Source organism: Pristiophorus japonicus, chromosome 10 (genome assembly GCF_044704955.1).
Source record: "Pristiophorus japonicus isolate sPriJap1 chromosome 10, sPriJap1.hap1, whole genome shotgun sequence".
Taxonomy (NCBI): domain Eukaryota; kingdom Metazoa; phylum Chordata; class Chondrichthyes; family Pristiophoridae; genus Pristiophorus; species Pristiophorus japonicus.
In genome coordinates, this window is record NC_091986.1 from 115,702,060 (window position 1) to 115,723,125 (window position 21,066).

The 21,066-nt window shown below is 44.7% G+C and overlaps 1 protein-coding gene across 1 annotated transcript in view; it reads right to left on the reverse strand.

Annotated features, from left to right (window-relative positions):
* LOC139275067 (coiled-coil domain-containing protein 81-like) overlaps nt 1–21,066 on the reverse strand; it is a 214,617-nt gene that overhangs the window by 16,118 nt on the left and 177,433 nt on the right. The window contains exons 11-12 of the mRNA XM_070892012.1: nt 7,919–8,088; nt 6,872–6,950 (exon numbers count right to left, since the gene is read on the reverse strand). Of these exons, the coding sequence (XP_070748113.1) occupies nt 6,872–6,950; nt 7,919–8,088 (249 nt within the window). The remainder of the gene's footprint in view (nt 1–6,871; nt 6,951–7,918; nt 8,089–21,066) is intronic.

Here is a 21,066-nt window from a genome sequence, read left to right on the forward strand (position 1 = left end):
GATCAGCAAGCTAGCAGGTTTTAGGTCAAAATATTTAATAATAAACAAAGCATTTTATGATCTTCTGGAAACTAATGTACTTTTATTTACTCATCATGTGACATCATATTATTGCCTTTTATAACTTACTGTAATTTTGTCCATAATTAATGTGATTCTCACAAATTCCATGTTATTTCACAGTAACATTTCTTGTTTCTTACACATTCAGGGTGTGAATGTCAACTTAAAGTAAAGTGCTATGATGCATTTAAATTGTTCTCATCAATCTTCACATATGCCAGCACATAGCCAATGAAAACATAACACATCAGTTTTAAAAATGTTCTTACACAAGTCACTTTCCTCTTGCTCCAACAAATATCCAGCATGCACACCTCTGATCAGTCAGCACAGAAAAGCACTGAAGTAATTGATGGAAAACGTTTCCAACCAGTTTACCCTCAGTCCTAACATAAGAAACTCAATTCATAAGGAATAAAAATTCATTTTTGGCAAATATTCCATGCCAAATCACTAACCTTACTTATCAACACCAAATGATCATCATAAATGTCAGTCACAAGAAACTAAGAGGGCAAAATTGGGTACCTCCGGGGAGCACTAATGGGCCACAAATGGCTTTGCGACCGAGCACGCCACTGATATCGACTCCTGCCACATTTGGCGAGAATTTTGCAGCGGCGCTATAGCATTGCGCCCCGATCTCCTTTGCCCAGAGATCGTGACATCATCGCCATATGCATCGCCCCGGTAGTGCCCCGGACCCGAAAAAAACTGACAGCTGCAGAAGGCGTGGACCGCGTGGCCAGCCGCTTCGGGGGTGATGATTAAAGGCGAGGTGGCTGAGGTAAGTAAAAAAAAAACTTACCTTTCTTGTTTCAGTTTTTGTGCGGGTTCCTGCCCGCGATCAATCAGCCTGGCACTCTGCTTGAGTGCTGGGCTGATCGCGCGGGATTGCCGCTTCCTTGGTGGTCCAGGTGGGTACTTTTCATATTGCAGAGCCTGCAGTGATGGCCCTTCCCTTTAGTGGAGGGAAGGAGCCTTTGAACGTGGCAGCACTGCAAAGCCCAGTGTGCAGCGCTGCTGAGGTCTCCACCCTGCCTGCTGCCCATTGCACTCTGAGAAGGAAGTGGAGTGCTTGATTTAGCTTTCCACTTCCTTCTTGGAGCACAAACAGTGATTTTTTTTTTAAGTTTGAAATCGTTAATGCCTGGTGCTAACTTTTCAAACTTTTAAAAATTAGTGCCCCAAATGAGGCAATAGGAAATTTGTCCCCCGTTTTATAGCTTTCCTATGTTCAATGGATAGAAACTTGTGTAAGGACAAATAATGTGCGAGAATTTTGATAAATATTTAAATAATATTAAAAAGTAACAAAAACATTTATTGTGCATGGTTTTTTAAATTAGGGCGCATTTTAATTACATAAAAAATAATGCACCTAAGAGTACAAATTATTGCTGACCATATTAACGCTTACGAGATTAATATGGCATTTATCTTTTAACGGAAGCAATTGCCTGTTAAAATAGAGGACTGTTAAAACTGAGGAATGTCATATGAATCTGTTAAGAGTTCATTTCCTAATTTCTGCTCTATTACATAATGACCATCTCTGAAAAAGTTTGGAAAGGAACCAAGCTGATCATAGAATTAACCAGAAAGTCACTGTGGCATATTTTGGCAGCACATTTAAAATGTTTGTAACTTATGTATTTTCTGACTGGTTAGGTGGTCATTGCAGCTGGTTACTGACAGGAGGGTGACTTTGTTGTTATGTCTATTCCAACCTTCATTCAAAGGATGATGACATCGATACATAAAAATGGAAAAATCACCATCATTTGGTTACATATGTGGGACTGCTAATCCAATGCCAGGCACCTTATGCCCTCAGGAGCTAGGAGCTAAATTAAATGCTAGGAGCTAAATTAAAACGTATGACCTCAAAAATAGTAATCTCGGGATTGCTACCAGTGCCACGTGCTAGTCAGAGTAAGAATCGCAGGATAGCTCAGATGAATACGTGGCTTGAGCAGTGGTGCAGCAGGGAGGGATTCAAATTCCTGGGGCATTGGAACCGGTTCTGGGGGAGGTGGGACCAGTACAAACCGGACGGTCTGCACCTAGGCAGGACCGGAACCAATGTCCTAGTTTGCTAGTGCTGTTGGGGAGGAGTTAAACTAATATGGCAGGGGGATGGGAACCAATACAGGGAGACAGAGGGAAACAAAAAGGAGACAAAAGCAAAAGACAGAAAGGAGATGAGTAAAAGTGGAGGGCAGAGAAACCCAAGACAAAAAACAAAAAGGGCCACTGAATATAAAGGGGCTGCAGGAGGGGTCAAAACTAAAAATCATGGTTTAAAAACTAGTATTAAAACACTCTACCTAAACGCACGCAGCATTCGAAATAAGGTAAATGAGTTGACGGCACAAATCATTACAAATGGGTATGATTTGGTGGCCATTACAGAAACGTGGTTGCAGGGTGGCCAAGACTGGGAATTAAACATACAGGGGTATCTGACGATTCAGAAAGATAGACAAGAAGGGAAAGGAGGTGGGGTAGCTCTGTTAATAAAGGATGATTTCAGGGCAGTTGTGAGAGACGATATTGGCTCTAATGATCAAAATGTTGAATCATTGTGGGTGGAGATTAGAGATAGTAAGGGGAAAAAGTCACTGGTGGGCGTAGTTTATAGGCCCCCAAATAATAACTTCACGGTGGGGCGGGCAATAATCAAGGGAATAATGGAGGCATGTGAAAAAAGAACGGCAGTAATCATGGGGGATTTTAACCTACATATCGATTGGTCAAATCAAATCGCACGGGGTAGCCTGGAGGAGGAATTCATAGAATGCATACGGGATTGTTTCTTATGTTACAGAACCTACAAGGGAGTAAGCTATCTTAGATCTGGTCCTGTGTAATGAGACAGGAATAATAAATGATCGCCAAGTAAAAGATCCTCTCTGAATGAGTGATCACAGTATGGTTGAATTTGTAATACAGATTGAGGGTGAGGAAGTAGTGTCTCAAACGAGCATACTATGCTTAAACAAAGGGGACTACAGTGGGATGAGGGCAGAGTTGGCTAAAGTAGACTGGAAACACAGACTAAATGGTGGCACAATTGAGGAACAGTGGAGGACTTTTAAGGAGCTCTTTCATAGTGCTCAACAAAAATATATTCCAGTGAAAAAGAAGGGCGGTAAGAGAAGGGATAACCAGCCGTGGATAACCAAGGAAATAAAGGAGAGTATCAAATTAAAAACCAATGCGTATAAGGTGGCCAAGGTTAGCGGGAAACTAGAAGATTGGGAACATTTTAAACGACAGCAAAGAATGACTAAGAAAACAATAAAGAAAGGAAAGATAGATTACGAAGGTAATCTTGCGCAAAACATAAAAATGGATAGTAAAAGCTTTTACAGATATATAAAACGGAAAAGAGTGACTAAAGTAAATGTTGGTCCCTCAGAAGATGAGAAGGGGGATTTAATAATGGGAAATGTGGAAATGGCTGAGACCTTAAACAATTATTTTGCTTTGGTCTTCACAATGGAAAACACAAAAACCATGCCAAAAATTGCTGGTCACAGGAATGTGGGAAGTGAGGACCTTGAGACAATATCTATCACTAGGGGGGTAGTGCTGGACAGGCTAATGGGACTCAAGGTAGACAAGTCCCCTGGTCCTGATGAAATGCATCCCAGAGTATTAAAAGAGATGGCGGAAGTTATAGCAGATGCATTCGTTATAATCCACCAAAATTCTCTGGACTCTGGGGAGGTACCAGCGGATTGGAAAGCAGCTAATGTAACGCCTCTGTTTTAAAAAGGGGGCAGACAAAAGGCAGGTAACTATAGGCCGGTTAGTTTAACATCTGTAGTGGGGAAAATGCTTGAAGCTATCATTAAGGAAGAAATAGCGGGACATCGAGATAGGAATAGTGCAATCAAGCAGACGCAGCATGGATTCATGAAGGGGAAATCATGTTTAACTAATTTACTGGAATTCTTTGAGGATATAACGAGCATGGTGGATAGAGGTGTACCGATGGATGTGGTGTATTTAGATTTTCAAAAGGCATTCGATAAGGTGCCACACAAAAGGTTACTGCAGAAGATAAAGGTACGCGGAGTCAGAGGAAATGTATTAGCATGGATCGAGAATTGGCAGGCTAACAGAAAGCAGAGAGTCGGGATAAATGGGTCCTTTTCGGGTTGGAAATCGGTGGTTAGTGGTGTGCCACAGGGATCGGTGCTGGGACCACAACTGTTTACAATATTCATAGATGACCTGGAAGAGGGGACAGAGTGTAGTGTAACAAAATTTGCAGATGACACAAAGATTAGTGGGAAAGCGGGTTGTGTAGAGGACGCAGAGAGGCTGCAAAGAGATTTAGATAGGTTAAGCGAATGGGCTAAGGTTTGGCAGATGGAATACAATGTCGGAAATTGTGAGGTCATCCACCTTAGGAAAAAAAACAGTAAAAGGGAATATTATTTGAATGGGGAGAAATTACAACATGCTGCGGTGCAGAGGGACCTGGGGGTCCTTGTGCATGAATCCCAAAAAGTTAGTTTGCAGGTGCAGCAGGTAATCAGGAAGGCGAATGGAATGTTGACCTTCATTGCGAGAGGGATGAGTACAAAAGCAGGGAGGTCTTGCTGCAACTGTACAGGGTATTGGTGAGGCCGCACCTGGAGTACTGCGTGCAGTTTTGGTCACCTTACTTAAGGAAGGATATACTAGCTTTGGAGGGGGTACAGAGACGATTCACTAGGCTGATTCCGGAGATGAGGGGGTTACCTTATGCTGATAGATTGAGTAGACTGGGTCTTTACTCGTTGGAGTTCAGAAGGATGAGGGGTCATCTTCTCGAAACATTTAAAATAATGAAAGGGATAGACAAGATAGAGGCAGAGAGATTGTTTCCACTTGTCGGGGAGACTAGAACTAGGGGGCACAGCCTCAAAATACGGGGGAGCCAATTTAAAACCGAGTTGAGAAGGAATTTCTTCTCCCAGAGGTTTGTGAATCTGTGGAATTCTCTGCCCAAGGAAGCAGTTGAGGCTAGCTCATTGAATGTATTCAAGTCACAGATAGATAGATTTTTAACCAATAAGGGAATTAAGGGTTACGGGGAGCGGGCGGGTCAGTGGAGCTGAGTCCACGGCCAAATCAGCCATGATCTTTTTGAATGGCGGAGCAGGCTCGAGGGGCTAGATGGCCTACTCCTGTTCCTAATTCTTATGTTCTTATGTTCATATGTTCAAATTCATTGGGTTCCTTTTCCCTATATTATCAATGTACAAGGACCTGAAAAAAATACTAACTAGTTCATCTACACACCCATCTTAAAGAAGATGGTTCAAACCCAATTACTTCTTTGATGATGGGATAAAAATTACATTAGAATCTTCAGTCAGCCTTTTGCTCTGATGGACTCCAATTTTGAAAAATTCCCTGCCTGGTGCCCACATCACTATTGCCAGCTGTGCTCCTACCACTAGCCGGTCGGTATCCCCTGATCCCATGACACTCATGCCTCTCCGTCACCCTGGCCACTGTACCGACAACTAGCTGCCCTTTTCTGACCCCTGGTGCCTGAAATTGCAACCAGTTTTCCTCTTTCCTCCACCCCATGCTCCAGAGGTATATCGACAGTGTCAGACAAATATTTAAATGAGCTGACCTAACATTATCAAGCTAGGTCAGCTCATTCCTGCACAGGCTTCTTCTGCTGTGTTTAATCTTTGTTAAATTTATATTCAGGTAATGTTTTGTACTAATCAAGAGGTCAAGAGGCATAGTTGTATTGGCAATAGAATACATAATAACAGCATCATGTAGTCCAATCCAGGTATCACATGATCCAGATACACAGTAAATGTGGCCTCGAAGTAGGTCCAATTAAGTTGGTGGATAGAACAATATTGCTGACAATTTTTCTGGGTGATACTACATTTTTAGAATAACAACTAAACTCTTAGAGCTAGAAATTGGGTGCATTTGCGCCTCCCATTAGCGCCCCAGGCAAATGCCTTGCCGCCCAAATGTGATGCCGACAACTCCCGCCATTGTGACACCATCACCACACACATCACTCCGTTAACGCCCTAGCCTCGAAATTCACTTCAGTCCCCTGCAGCAGCAACGAGCAAAAGCACCGGCGGCCGGCCGCTACCAGGGCGAAACTTAAAGGTGAGGTGGTGGGGGAAAACGTACTTTGTTTTTTCCGCTGCTGATCCGTTTTATTTTCTTGATTACCCGTTAGCGCTCGCCCCTTACTTTACGCACCGGGCGGGGGCACACGTGGCAGGGGAAATTGCCCCGCGGGATGCAAGATTGGCGTGGGGAGATGCCAACGACTGCCATGGCTAGGGCACCCCAGCCGTCCTTAAAGGGGAGGACCTTGCGCCGCGGCCGGCATCTTTTTTTTGTGGGCCAACTTTGCAGTCGGCCCAATAATGGCACCCACTGGTTCTTCCGGGCCGTTAACTTGCAACCCAGCACCTCTCCTTGGGTGCCAGGCTGCTGGTCCGGCCGAAACCCTCCCTGGTGGCCCAGTGGGCACCAGAAAAGCGCTGCAGAGTTTAAAAGAAAGGGTGGAACCTTTAAAAGGGGAGGGACATTGTGATGCATCAGAGCTGACATGGACAGCACAGCGCTGAGCCTCGCGCCGCACTACTGCCCAGCGGAGGTGAATCATGCCTCTGATACCACCCCGCACATTTCTTTCAGACGAAGATCCCAATTCAGCAACATTTAGCGGCTCATCTCGCCAGACGCTAAATGTTCATTAAATTCAAATTGTGCATCCCAAATTTCACACAAAATATATTTCTTAATTATTTACCTGTACATCCAGTGCTTTCTTATAGGCCTCTGTTTGTTCATGCTTCTCCTTAAGATACTGTTCTCTCTGGGCAGCAAGACTGTAAATCAAAAGATGTTCCTTAGAAAAACATATTTGGGTCAGTTTGTAATTTGGCATAAAACAAAATGCAGATCCAAAATGGTTCATAACACACAAAGAATTCCATATAAATTAAAAACAAAAATATATTGACAAACATAACATGCTATTTACCTAATGCCTTTAAAACAGAAAAACATCTCAAGGTACTTCACAGGAAAGAACATACACCAAACAAGAGCTTGGGAAGCTTACCAAAGACATGGTCAAAGAGTTGGTTTGATTAGGCTTTTAAAGGTGAAGGTAGAGAGAGATGGGGCAAAGTGGAAGGCTTTAGCAAGAAAATTCAAGCCCTGCTGTGATGGTAGAGCAGAGAGTATGTAGCGCAGCACACCACAGTTGGAAGCGCAGTGCATGCAGGCTAGGACATAGGGCTGGAGGAGGTTACCAAAGTAGAATGGGGCAAGACTATATAGAGATTTGTAGAGGTGAATATGATTTTTAAATCAATACAATTAGGCTGGCATCCAGTGGAGGTTAGCAAAGATAAACGTGATAAACAACAGGGACTTTGTATAGAAAAGATACATTACTTAGCAAAACATCGCAGTTGCTTTTGGTGTGGAAATGAATCTATAGAGCCAACAATCTGTCCGAGGCATCCTATAATTATCATCACAACAGTGAAAGTATTCCAAACTTATTTTTGAATCATTTATTTATTCCCCCGCTACCCTTTTTGTTATCTGTGCTCAAGTCCCTTCCAATGTTGCTGTTCAGTCAGCTACTAGAAGGTGTACAAGAGCAGCACTGGGCAATATGTCCACCAATTTTTTCATACCACTTTGCTTCTTCCCTTGACAATACAATTGAGAAGTTGATGTGTGTGGACCCGTCAGCAGCAATGCATGAACTACAGCATTTTAATTGAGCCAATAAATACTGCCTGTGTAGCCCACATCCCAAGAACAAATTGAAAAAACATACTCTTCAGCTAACTGCACTTGTTCCAAGCGATCCAGAAACTCTTCATCCTGTTTCTTTCTGTTCTCTCTTTGCCTTTTCTCTTTCATCTGTTTATTCAGACATTCTGCATACTGCTGTTGCTTCAGAAAGACTGGTGGTGTCAAGAGTCTCTTTTGAAATATGTATCCATTCTAAAAGCAAATCCCTAACATTACTTCCAGGACATATTATGTATAAAATATCAAACTTTCAATGTTGTATTGAATTATTAATTTGCATAATTTATTACCACGGAGTGAAAGTGCAATTTATGCCTTTAAACAATTATTTTGCAAACAACAAATGCAAATTACATTGCCAAAACTGAAACCAGATGCACACAATTGTTCTATATGTGATGAAAACAAAATGTGGTTTAAACTAATTCACCAGGGGGTTGGATACTAGGATTTAGTATTAGAAAGTAGTAACAAAGTGCACAGAGTACTGGGAGAGACAGTTAGATTTAGGAATAATACAGAATTAGGTGGGATCATAAAAAATACAAAGAGGTCCAAGTTAGGTTTGGAATACATGTGTGTAAATGCATAAAGTGTGGTTAATAAGGTTGGTGAGCTGCAGGCACAAATAGCTATAGTGGGAATCTGATGTAATGGTGATAACTGAGACCTGGCTCAAAATGGGGGAGGATTGGATTTCTTAATATTCCTGGGTACATGGTATTCGGGAAAAAGAAGGGTAGCAGTTTTGATTAAAGAAAATATTAGTGCTAGAAACTGATACTAACCTTGAGGGATCAAGGACAGAATCTATTTGGTTGGAGTTGAGAAATAATAAAGAACCTATTACAATACTTAGTGTTTTATAGTTCATCAAGTAGTGGGAAGGAGATAGAGGAGCAGATTTGACAAGAAATTACAAGAACCTATAATGTGAGGTGCAATAAGTATAGGGTAGTGATAAAGGGAGACTTTAACTACCCCAATATTGAATGGGGCAATAATTGTGTTAAGGGCAGTGAAGGGGAGGAATTTCTGAAGTGTGTTCAGTATGTTTCCTGCCTAATGAGGAAAGAAGCATTGCTGGAGCTAGTCCTGGGGAATGAAGTGGGTCAAGTGAAGAATGTCATAGTTGGAGAGCATCTCAGGAATAGTGATCATAGTATCAAAAGGTTTAGATTAGTTATGGAGAAGGACAAGGAGCAATCTAGAATAAAAATACTAAACTGGAAGAGGGATAATTTTAGCGAACTGAGGAGGAACCTAGCCCAGGTAAATTGAAGTCAAAGACTGGCAGGCAAAAATGTAATGGAGCACTGGGTGGCCTTTAAAGAGGAGATGGTGCAGATATAGTTTAGGTACATTCCTACAAGGGGGAAAGGGAGGGCAACCAAAGCCAGAGCTCCCTGGATGAAGGAGTTGAACAGTAAGATGAAGCAGAAAAAGGGGGCGTTGACAGATGCCAGCTTGAAAATACAAGGGAGAGACAGGATATAAAATGTAGAGGAGAAGTGGAAAAGGAAATAGGAGGGACAAAGGGACAGTACAATAATAGATTGGCAGCTAACATAAAGGGGAATCCAAAGGCCTTCTATAGGCATTTTAGCAGTAAAAGGGTTGTCAGAGGAGCAGTGGGGCTGATTAGAGACCAAAATGGAGAACTGGTGGAGGGAGAAGACATGGCTGAGTTACTAAATGAATACTTTGTCATTGTCTACCAAGGAAGAGGACAAGGTTGCTGAGGGAAGTAAGGGTAGAATTGCAGAGGTACTGGCCACAATCTTCAATCCTCATTAGATACAGGGGTGGTGCCAAACAACTAGAGGATTTCAAATGTTATACACTTCTTCAAAAAAGGGGAGAAGGATAAACCTGGAAATTACAGTTTAACATTGATGGGTAAGCTTTTAGAAACAATAATCTGCGAGACAATTAACAGCCACCTGGACAAGCAAGGACTAATAAAGGAGAAATGGCACGGATTTGTTAAAGAAAAAAAGACTTGCATTTCTATAGTGCCGGACATCTCAAAGCGTTTTACAACCAATGAAATACTTTTGGAATGTAATCACTGTTGTAATGTGGGAAATGCAGCAGCCAACTTGCGCACAGCAAACTCCCACAAACACCAATGTGATAATTACAGATAATCTGTTTTTTTTTAATGTTGATTGAGGGATAAATATTGGCCAGGACACTGCAGATAATTCCCCTGCTCTTTTTCAAAATAGTGCCATGGAATCTTTTACGTCCACCTGAGGGGGCAGGCTGGGCCTTGGTTTAATGTCTCATCCAAAAGACGGCAACTCCAACAGTGCAGCACTCCCTCAACACTGCACTGGAGTGTCAGCTTACATTTATGTGCTCAAATTCCTAGAGTGGGGCTTGAACCCACATCCGTCTGACTCAGAGGTGAGTGTGCTACCCACTGAGCCACAGCTGATATAAATAAGGGAAAATCATGTTTGACTAACTTGATTGAGTTTTTTAAATGAGGTAACACAGAGGGTGGATGAGGGCAGTGCGGTTCATAGAAGCATGGAAGGAGGCCATTTCGGCCCATCGTGTCTGCGCTGACCAACAAAGAGCTATCCAGCCTAATCTCACTTTCCAGCTCTTGGTCTGTTGCCTTGTAGGTTGCGGCTCTTCAGGTGCACATCAAAGTACTTTTTATGGGCCCAAGTTTCGAGCCGCGCTTAGAACGGCGCAGTCCCGACCTGGATGCCCGTTTTTCGCGCCACAAAGTGTGCCTAAAAAAACCCTCCATATTCTCCACCTCCCTGCAGGTCCTCTGGCCCTCGGCGCAGCGCAACAGGAGCTGTAGGGAGCGGAGCAAGGTCCCTGCGCTGAAAACAGTGCCGGGACCTCTGCACATGCGCGCTACAGTGCAGTAGCTCCAGGCACCCGAAACTGTGTGGGAGGGGCCCGAAGCACGCAGCCCCTACCCCTGGCCGAATGGCCTCACTGGGGCTGTGTGAATAAGCTCCTGCTTCCTCCGGATCCGACTCGACTCCCGCTTCCCCCCCCGGACCAGACCTAACACCCGCTTCCCCCCCCCCCGACCCCCGCTCCCGCTCCCCCCCCCCACCCCTTCCCCGACTGGACCCGACCCAACTCCCGCTCCCGCTCCCCCCCCCCCCCCCACCCCGGACCCGACCCGACTCCTGCTCCCGCTCCCCCGACCCAACTCCCGCTCCCGCTCCCGCTCCCCCCGCTGACTGGACCCGACCTGACTCCTGCTCCCGCTCTCTCCCACCCCCCCCGGACCCAACCCGGCCCGACTCCTGCTCCCGCTCCCGCTCCAGCATACCATGTGCCTTCTTCACCGCCTGCTGCACCTGTATGCCAAATTTCAATGACTGATGTACCATATCATTTATTATTGATGATGGCTCTTTATTTGTAAAATTGAAGTGTTTAATGTTTGTAAACTTCCCTTTAAACCCCCCCCCCCCCCCCCCCACCATTCCCTACGCCTGATTTGTAACCTACGCTTGATTTTCTAAAGTGTAGACAAGGTTTTTTCGAGCGTACAAAAATCTTCACTTACTCCATTTTAAGTTAGTTTGGAGTAAGTTTTCACTCACGAAACTTTGAAATCAGGCGTAAGTGGCCGGACACGCCCCCTTTTGAAAAAAAAATTCTGTTCCAAAGTGAAACTGTTCTAACTGACTAGAACTGGAGCAAACTAAATGACGAGAATTCCGATTTCTAAGATACTCCGTTCTACACCAGTTGCTCCTAAAAATCAGGAGCAAATCATGTGGAAACTTGGGGCCTAAATGTGGTGAGGGTTTCTGCCTCTACCACCCTTTCAGGCAGTGAATTCCAGACACCCACCACCCTCTAGGTGAAAAAATTTCCCCTCAAATCCTCTAAACCTGTCAGGTATGTACCTTTGGGATCACTAGCCACTAGATGGCGACATTGTTGGAGGCCATTGGGCTGCACGCACATGTGTGCAGCCCAAGTATAAAAGGCCAGCAATTTTGCATATTAGTCACTTTGGGCCTTAAAGCAGAGCCAAGGTTATACCTCTTGGAGTTAAACAGTACTCAGTCTAACAGTTATTGCATACACAACATTTGGCGACGAGGCAACAAGAACTTTTGCGTGCAAAAATGAGCATAATTGGATTGTTGGAGCGATTCGTGGAAGGAGAAGATTGGGCAGACTTTGTGAGCCGTTTCAGCCAGTTCTTCGTGGCCAAAAAAATGGAGGAGTTCGGCGACACAGATCGGCGCTGGGCGGTGTTCCTCACGGTTTGTGGTCCAAAAATTTACGGTCTGATAAAGAATCGACTCCTGCCTGTGAGTCCAACAGAGAAGACATATGAAGAATTGTGTACACTAGTACAAGACCACTTTAAGCCAGACGAAGGCATCATCATCTCGAGATACAGATTTTACACGCACGTTCGCTCAGAGGGCCAGAATGCAGCGGAATTCATTGCCGATCTGAGATGTTTGGCGGGACCGTGTAAGTTCAGGGCTGTGTTGGCAGACATGCTGCGGGACTTCTTTATAATCGGCATCAACCATGAGGTGATCCTGAGTAAACGACTGGCGGTGGAGACGTTGGACTTGAACAGGCCATCACGATCGCTCAGTTATACATGACGACGGATAGAAGTCTAAAGCAGATATCAGTAAAAAATCAAAACTCAGCAAGTACTGTAAATATGATTGATTCGGCGTTCAGCAGAGTGGCACATGGCAGGGCCTACCCGACTGTGTACGCGAAACCTGTGGTTGCCCAAAGTCCGCCAGCGGGAAGGCATCCGATTTCTCCGTGTTAGTGTTATGAGGGAAATCAGCGGCACCAGCAGTGCCGATTTAAGCAATATAGTTGCTAAGAGAGTGGGGCATCTCCAGCGCAAGTGTCCGCAGATGAGCACGCGTGCTGCGACATACCACGTGGAGGATGATGCTCAGACTAGTGCGGATCTGGATAAGCAATCCGAGATACCAGAGGAGGAATTGTATGGACTGTACTCATTCCTAACTAAGAGCAAACTGATAATGATCAACGTGAAATTTAATGGGGTGCCGGTATCGATGGAACTGGACACGAGGGCGAGTCAATCAATAATGAGCCAGAGGGCATTCGACAAACTGTGGGATACTAAGGCTGTGAGGCTCAGGCTGAGTCCAGTCAATGCCAAGTTGCGCACGTACACCAAAGAATTCATAACAGTGATTGGCAGTGCCACAATTAAATTGTCGTATGACAGTGCAGTTCACAAGTTACCGCTATGGATTGTCCTAGGCAATGGCCCAACGCTGTTCGGCAGGAACTGGATTGAAAAAATCAGATGCGGTTGGAATGACATCAAGGCATTGTCATCGGAGAAAGATACATGTGCCCAAGTACTGAGCAAGTTCCCCTCGCTGTTCGAACCAGGCACTGGCAACTTCACGGGAGCCAAGGTGCAGATCCATGTGGACTCGGATGCAAGACCCGTCCATCATAAAGCTCGGGCAGTTCCGTATATGATGAGGGAGAAGGTCGAAATCGAACTGGACAGACTCCAGGGTGAAGGGATCATAACATCGGTTGAATTTACTGAATGGGCCAGCCCCATTGTTCCTGTGCTGAAAAGTGACGGCACAGTCAGAATCTGTGGAGACTACAAGGCTACGATCAACAGGATTTTGAAACAGAATCAGTACCAGTTACCGAAGGCTGATGACTTGTTTGCAACGCTAGCCGGGGGGAAGTCGTTCACCAAACTGGACTTGACGTTGGCCTACATGACACAGAAGCTGGTCGAGAAGTCGAAGAGACTTACGTGCATTAACACGCATAAAGGACTATTTACTTATCACAGGTGCCCTTTGGGAATTCGCTCAGCTGCAATATTTCAGAGGAACATGGAGAGTCCACTGAAGTCCGTTCCCAGAACCGTTGTGTTCCAAGATGACATCCTGATTACAGGTCGTAACTCCGAGGAACATCTGAACAACCTGGAAGAGGTTCTACATCAACTGGACAAAGTGGGACTCAGACTGAAACGCTCAAAGTGCATCTTCATGGCACCAGTGGTCAAATTCGTGGGGGGTAAAATTGCTGCTGACAGTATCAGGCTTACGAATGCAAAAACCAAGGCCATCAAGAATGCATCCAAGCTGTAAAATGTGACGGAACTGCGTTCGTTCCTGGGCCTACTCAACTACTTAGGTAACTTCCTACCTAAATTGAGCACCTTATTAGAACCACTGCACATGCTGCTAAGCAAAGGCGACAACTGAGTGTGAGGTGCGTCTCAAGACAGAGCTTTTGAGAAATCCACTAATCTGCTTTGCTCAAACAAACTGCTGGTACATTATGACCCACGTAAACGTTTAGTATTGGCCTGTGATGCTTCGTCATATGGAATTGGTTGCGTATTCCAACAAACTAATGAGTCGGGTAAACTTCAACCAGTCGCGTATGCTTCAAAACGTTTGTCTAAAGCGGAAAGAGCCTACAGCATGGTAGAGAAAGAAGCACCAGCCTGTGTGTATGGGGTTAAAAAGATGCATCAGTACCTGTTTGGTCTGCGGTTTGAACTGGAGACAGATCACAAGCCGCTCATTTCACTATTCTCTGAAAACAAAGGTATCAATACCAATGCTTCATCCCGCATCCAGAGGTGGGCACTGACATTATCCACTTAGAAACATAGAAACATGGAAACATAGAAAATAGGTGCAGGAGTAGGCCATTCGGCCCTTCTAGCCTGCACCGCCATTCAATGAGTTCATGGCTGAACATGCAACTTCAGTACCCCCTTCCTGCTTTCTCGCCATACCCCTTGATCCCCTTAGTAGTAAGGACTTCATCTAACTCCCTTTTGAATATATTTAGTGAATTGGCCTCAACAACTTTCTGTGGTAGAGAATTCCACAGGTTCACCACTCTGGGTGAAGAAGTTTCTCCTCATCTCGGTCCTAAATGGCTTACCCCTTATCCTTAGACTGTGACCTCTGGTTCTGGACTTCCCCAACATTGGGAACATTTTTCCTGCATCTAACCTGTCTAAACCCATCAGAATTTTAAACGTTTCTATGAGGTCCCCTCTCATTCTTCTGAACTCCAGTGAATACAAGCCCAGTTGATCCAGTCTTTCTTGATAGGTCAGTCCCACCATCCCGGGAATCAGTCTGGTGAACCTTCGCTGCACTCCCTCAATAGCAAGAATGTCCTTCCTCAAGTTAGGAGACCAAAACTGTACACAATACTCCAGGTGTGGCCTCACCAAGGCCCTGTACAAATGTAGCAACACCTCCCTGCCCCTGTACTCAAATCCCCTCGCTATGAAGGCCAACATGCCATTTGCTTTCTTAACCGCCTGCTGTACCTGCATGCCAACCTTCAATGACTGATGTACCATGACACCCAGGTCTCGTTGCACCTTCCCTTTTCCTAATCTGTCACCATTCAGATAATAGTCTTTCTCTCTGTTTTTACCACCAAAGTGGATAACCTCACATTTATCCACATTATACTTCATCTGCCATGCATTTGCCCACTCACCTAACCTATCCAAGTCACTCTGCAGCCTCATAGCATCCTCCTCGCAGCTCACACTGCCACCCAACTTAGTGTCATCCGCAAATTTGGAGATACTACATTTAATCCCCTCGTCTAAATCATTAATGTACAGTGTAAACAGCTGGGGCCCCAGCACAGAACCTTGCGGTACCCCACTAGTCACTGCCTGCCATTCTGAAAAGTACCCATTTACTCCTACTCTTTGCTTCCTGTCTGCCAACCAGTTCTCAATCCACGTCAGCACACTACCCCCAATCCCATGTTCTTTAACTTTGCACATTAATCCCTTGTGTGGGACCTTGTCGAAAGCCTTCTGAAAGTCCAAATATACCACATCAACTGGTTCTCCCTTGTCCACTCTACTGGAAACATCCTCAAAAAATTCCAGAAGATTTATCAAGCATGATTTCCCTTTCACAAATCCATGCTGACTTGGACCTATCATGTCATCTCTTTTCAAATGTGCTGCTATGACATCCTTAATAATTGATTCCATCATTTTACCCACTACTGAGGTCAGGCTGACCGGTCTATAATTCCCTGTTTTCTCTCTCCCTCCTTTTTTAAAAAGTGGGGTTACATTGGCTACCCACCACTCAATAGGAACTGATCCAGAATCAATGGAATGTTGGAAAATGACTGTCAATGCATCCGCTATTTCCAAGGCCATCTCCTTAAGTACTCTGGGATGCAGTCCATCAGGCCCTGGGGATTTATCGGCCTTCAATCCCATCAATTTCCCCAACACAATTTCCTGACTAATAAGGATTTCCCTCAGTTCCTCCTCCTTACTAGACCCTCTGACCCCTTTTATATATGGAAGGTTGTTTGTGTCCTCCTTAGTGAATACCGAACCAAAGTACTTGTTCAATTGGTCTGCCATTTCTTTGTCCCCTGTTATGACTTCCCCTGATTCTGACTGCAGGGGACCTATGTTTGTCTTTACTAAACTTTTTCTCTTTACATACCTGTAGAAACTTTTGCAATCCGTCTTAATGTTCCCTGCAAGCTTCTTCTCGTACTCCATTTTCCCTGCCCTAATCAAACCCTTTGTCCTCCTCTGCTGAGTTCTAAATTTCTCCCAGTCCCCGGGTTCGCTGCTATTTCTGGCCAATTTGTATGCCACTTCCTTGGCTTTAATACTATCCCTGATTTCCCTTGATAGCCACGGTTGAGCCACCTTCCCTTTTTTATTTTTACGCCAGACAGGAATGTACAATTGTTGTAGTTCATCCATGCGGTCTCTAAATGTCTGCCATTGCCCATCCACAGTCAACCCCTTAAGTATCATTCGCCAATCTATCCTAGCCAATTCACGCCTCATACCTTCAAAGTTACCCTTCTTTAAGTTCTGGACCATGGTCTCTGAATTAACTGTTTCATTCTCCATCCTAATGCAGAATTCTACCATATTATGGTCACTCTTCCCCAAGGGGCCTCGCACAACGAGATTGCTAATTAATCCTCTCTCATTACACAACACCCAGTCTAAGATGGCCTCCCCCCTAGTTGGTTCCTCGACATATTGGTCTAGAAAACCATCCCTTATGCATTCCAGGGAAATCCTCCTCCACCGTATTGCTTCCAGTTTGGCTAGCCCAATCTATGTGCATATTAAAGTCACCCATTATAACTGCTGCACCTTTATTGCATGCACCCCTAATTTCCTGTTTGATGCCCTCCCCAACATCACTACTACTGTTTGGAGGTCTGTACACAACTCCCACTAACGTTTTTTGCCCTTTGGTGTTCTGCAGCTCTACCCATATAGATTCCACATCATCCAAGCTACTGTCCTTCCCAACTATTGCATTAATCTCCTCTTTAACCAGCAATGCTACCCCACCTCCTTTTCCTTTTATTTTATCCTTCCTGAATGTTGAATACCCCTGGATGTTGAGTTCCCAGCCCTGATCATCCTGGAGCCACGTCTCCGTAATCCCAATCACATCATATTTGTTAACATCTATTTGCACAGTTAATTCATCCACCTTATTATGGATACTCCTTGCATTAAGACACAAAGCTTTCAGGCTTGTTTTTTTAACACCCTTTGTCCTTTTAGAATTTTGCTGTACAGTGGCCCTTTTTGTTCTTTTTCTTGGGTTTCTCTGTCCTCCACTTTTCCTCATCTCCTTTCTGTCTTTTGCTTTTGTCTCCTTTTTGTTTCCCTCTGTCTCCCTGCATTGGTTCCCATCCCCCTGCCATATTAGTTTAACTCCTCCCCAACAGCACTAGCAAACACTCCCCCTAGGACATTGGTTCCGGTCCTGCCCAGGTGCAGACCGTCCGCTTTGTACTAATCCCACCTCCCCCAGAACCGGTTCCAATGCCCCAGGAATTTGAATCCCTCCCTGCTGCACCACTGCTCAAGCCACGTATTCATCTGCACTATCCTGCAATTCCTACTCTGACTAGCACGTGGCACTGGTAGCAATCCCGAGATTACTACTTTTGAGGTCCTACTTTTTAATTTAGCTCCTAGCTCCTTAAATTCCTTTCGTAGTACCTCATCCCTTTTTTTTACTTATGTCGTTGGTACCAATGTGCACCATGACAACTGGCTGTTCTCCCTCCCTTTTTAGAATGTCCTGCACCCACTCCGAGACATCCTTGACTCTTGCACCCGGGAGGCAACATACCATCCTGGAGTCTCAGTTGCGGCCGCAGAAACGCCTATCTATTCCCCTCACAATTGAATCCCCTATCACTATCGCTCTCCCACTTTTTTTCCTGCCCTCCTGTGCAACAGAGCCAGCCATGGTGCCATGAACTTGGCTGCTGCTGCCCTCCCTGATGAGTCATCCCCCTCAACAGCACTCAAAGCAGTGTATCTGTTTTGCAGGGAGATGACCACAGGGGACCCCTGCACTACCTTCCTTATGATTATGTCATTCACCATAGACCTGGCACCAAGAATTGTGCTGATGCTTTGAGCCGACACTGGAGGTGGAAACGCCACAACCGGCAGACCTATTGTTATTGATGGATGCTTTTGAGAGTGAAGGAATCCTTGTCACGGCTCAACAAGTTAAGACCAAGACCAGCCAGGACACGATTTTATCGGTGGGGAAGAGTTGCATCCTCAAAGGTAATTGGTCTGCCATACCCAAACAAATGTGCAAGGAGACCAAACCTTACATTCGTCACAAAGGTGAACTGTCTATTCAGTCGGACTGTATACTGTGGGGCAATCATGTTGTTATGCCCAAGAAAGGGAGAGAGAAATTTGTATGTGAGCTACATAGCACACATCCCAGAACTGCAATGATGAAAGCCATCGCCAGGTCTCATGTATGGTGACCGGGAATTGACTTTGAGTTGAAATCATGTTTGCATCAGTGCAACGCTTGCATGCAGCTCAGCAAAGCACCAGTGGAATCACCGCTGAGTCTGTGGTCATGACCGTCCAATCCATGGTCCAGGATCCACATAGACTTTTCAGGTCCCCTCCTGGGGAAGATGTTTTTAGTTGTGGTGGATGCATATTCGAAGTAGTTGGAGTGTATAATCATGTCATCCAGCACATCCACAGCTACCATTGAGAATCTCAGTGTCATGTTCGTGACACATGGTCTGCCTGATATCGTTGTTAGCGACAACGGATCATGCTTCACCAGTTAGGAGTTTCAAGAGTTCATGAAACTCAATGGTATCAAACATGTAAGGTCAGCACCATTCAAACCTGCATCCAATGGGCAAGCAGAATGTGCTGTCCAAATCATAAAGCTGAGTATGAAGCGAGTAACCCAAGCGTCACTGCAGACCCGCCTGTCATGCATACTGCTTAGTTACAGGACAAGACCACACACGCTTACCGGGGTCTCGCCTACTGAACTAATGATAAAGAGAGGTTTTAAACCAAGCTATCTCTTGTACACCCTGACTTGAATAATCATGTTGAATATAGAAGATAAAGTCAGCAAGGGTATCACGATCGCGCAGCTGTGTCACGTGATATTTCTGTAAATGATCCTGTATATGTTTTGAATTATGGTCAGGGTCGCAAGTGGATCACTGGTACTGTCATGGCCAAGGAGGGCAACAGAGTATTTATTGTCAAGCTCAAAAATGGGCAATCATGCAGGAAACATATGGATCAGACAAAGCTGCGGCACACAGACGAACCGGAACAGTCGGAGGAAGAGACAATTGACGACCAACCAACCTACCCCCAGTCATCAGAGGACTCCATGGTCATCGTGAATCAGGACTTTCAATCACTGACATGTTCAATGAAAATAGACTTTCAATCCCTGACATGGCCATTGCCACTCCCACCAGGTCAGCCACCCAGCCACCAGTCACAACAGACTCTGAACATTCACCCAAGGCTAGAGTTGAACTGAGACGGTCAACCTGGACTGTCTCAATTTGGAAAAGACTGTGTTAATATCTCAGAGGGAGGTATTGTTATGTATGTACTTTTGGAATCACTAGCCACTAGATGGCGTCACTGTTGGAGGCCATTGGGCTGCACGCACGTGTGTGCAGCCCAAGTATAAAAGTCCAGCCGTTTTGTATATTAGTCACTTTTGGCCTTAATAAAGCAGAGCCAAGGTCATACCTCTTGGAGTTAAACAGTACTCAGTCTAACAGTTATTGCATACACAACAAAACCTCCTACCAATTACTTTAAATCTATGCCCCCTGATTGTGTATATGGTTGATGTACATGGATGTATATGGTTGCAGTTTCAAAAGGCATTTTATTAAGTACCACATACTAGGCTTGTTAGCAAAGTTGAAGCACATGGGATAAAAGGGGCGGCAGCAGCATGGATACAAAACTGGCGAAGGGATAGAAAACAGAGTTGTGGTGAATGGCTGTTTTTTGAAATGGAATGAGTGACCATAATATGGTTGAATTTCAAATTCAGTTGGGGGTGAGAAAGTTGGTTCTCAAACCAGGGTCCTAAGCTTAAATAAAGGAGACTACAAATGTATGAGGGCAGAGTTGGCAGAAGTGGACTGGGAAAATAGACTAAAGAATGGGACTAATTAGCAATCTTGTTGTGCGAGACCCCTTGGGGAAGAGTGACCATAACATGGTAGAATTCTTTATTAGGATGGAGAGTGACACAGTTAAGGAAAGGTAACTTCGATAGTTTGAGGCGAGAATTGGCTAGAATAGACTGGCAAATGATACTTAAAGGGTTGACGGTGGATAGGCAATGGCAAACATTTAAAGATCACATGGATGAACTTCAGCAATTGTACATCCCTGTCTGGAATAAAAATAAAACGGGGAAGGTGGCTCAACCGTGGCTAACAAGGGAAATTAAGGATAGTGTTAAATCCAAGGAAGAGGCATATAAATTGGCCAGAAAAAGCAGCAAACTTGAGGACTGGGAGAAATTTAGAATTCAGCAGAAGAGGACAAAGGGTTTAATTAAGAGGGGGAAAATAGAGTACGCGAAGAAGCTTGCCGGGAACATATAAACTGGCTGTAAACGCTTCCAAATGTAGGTCCCTTACAGTCGGATTCAGGTGAATTTATAATGGGGAACAAAGAAATGGCAGACCAATTGAACAAATACTTTGGTTCTGTCTTCACGAAGGAAGACATAAATAACCTTCCGGAAGTACGAGGGGTCTAGTGAGCAGGAGGAACTGAAGGAAAACCTTATAAGG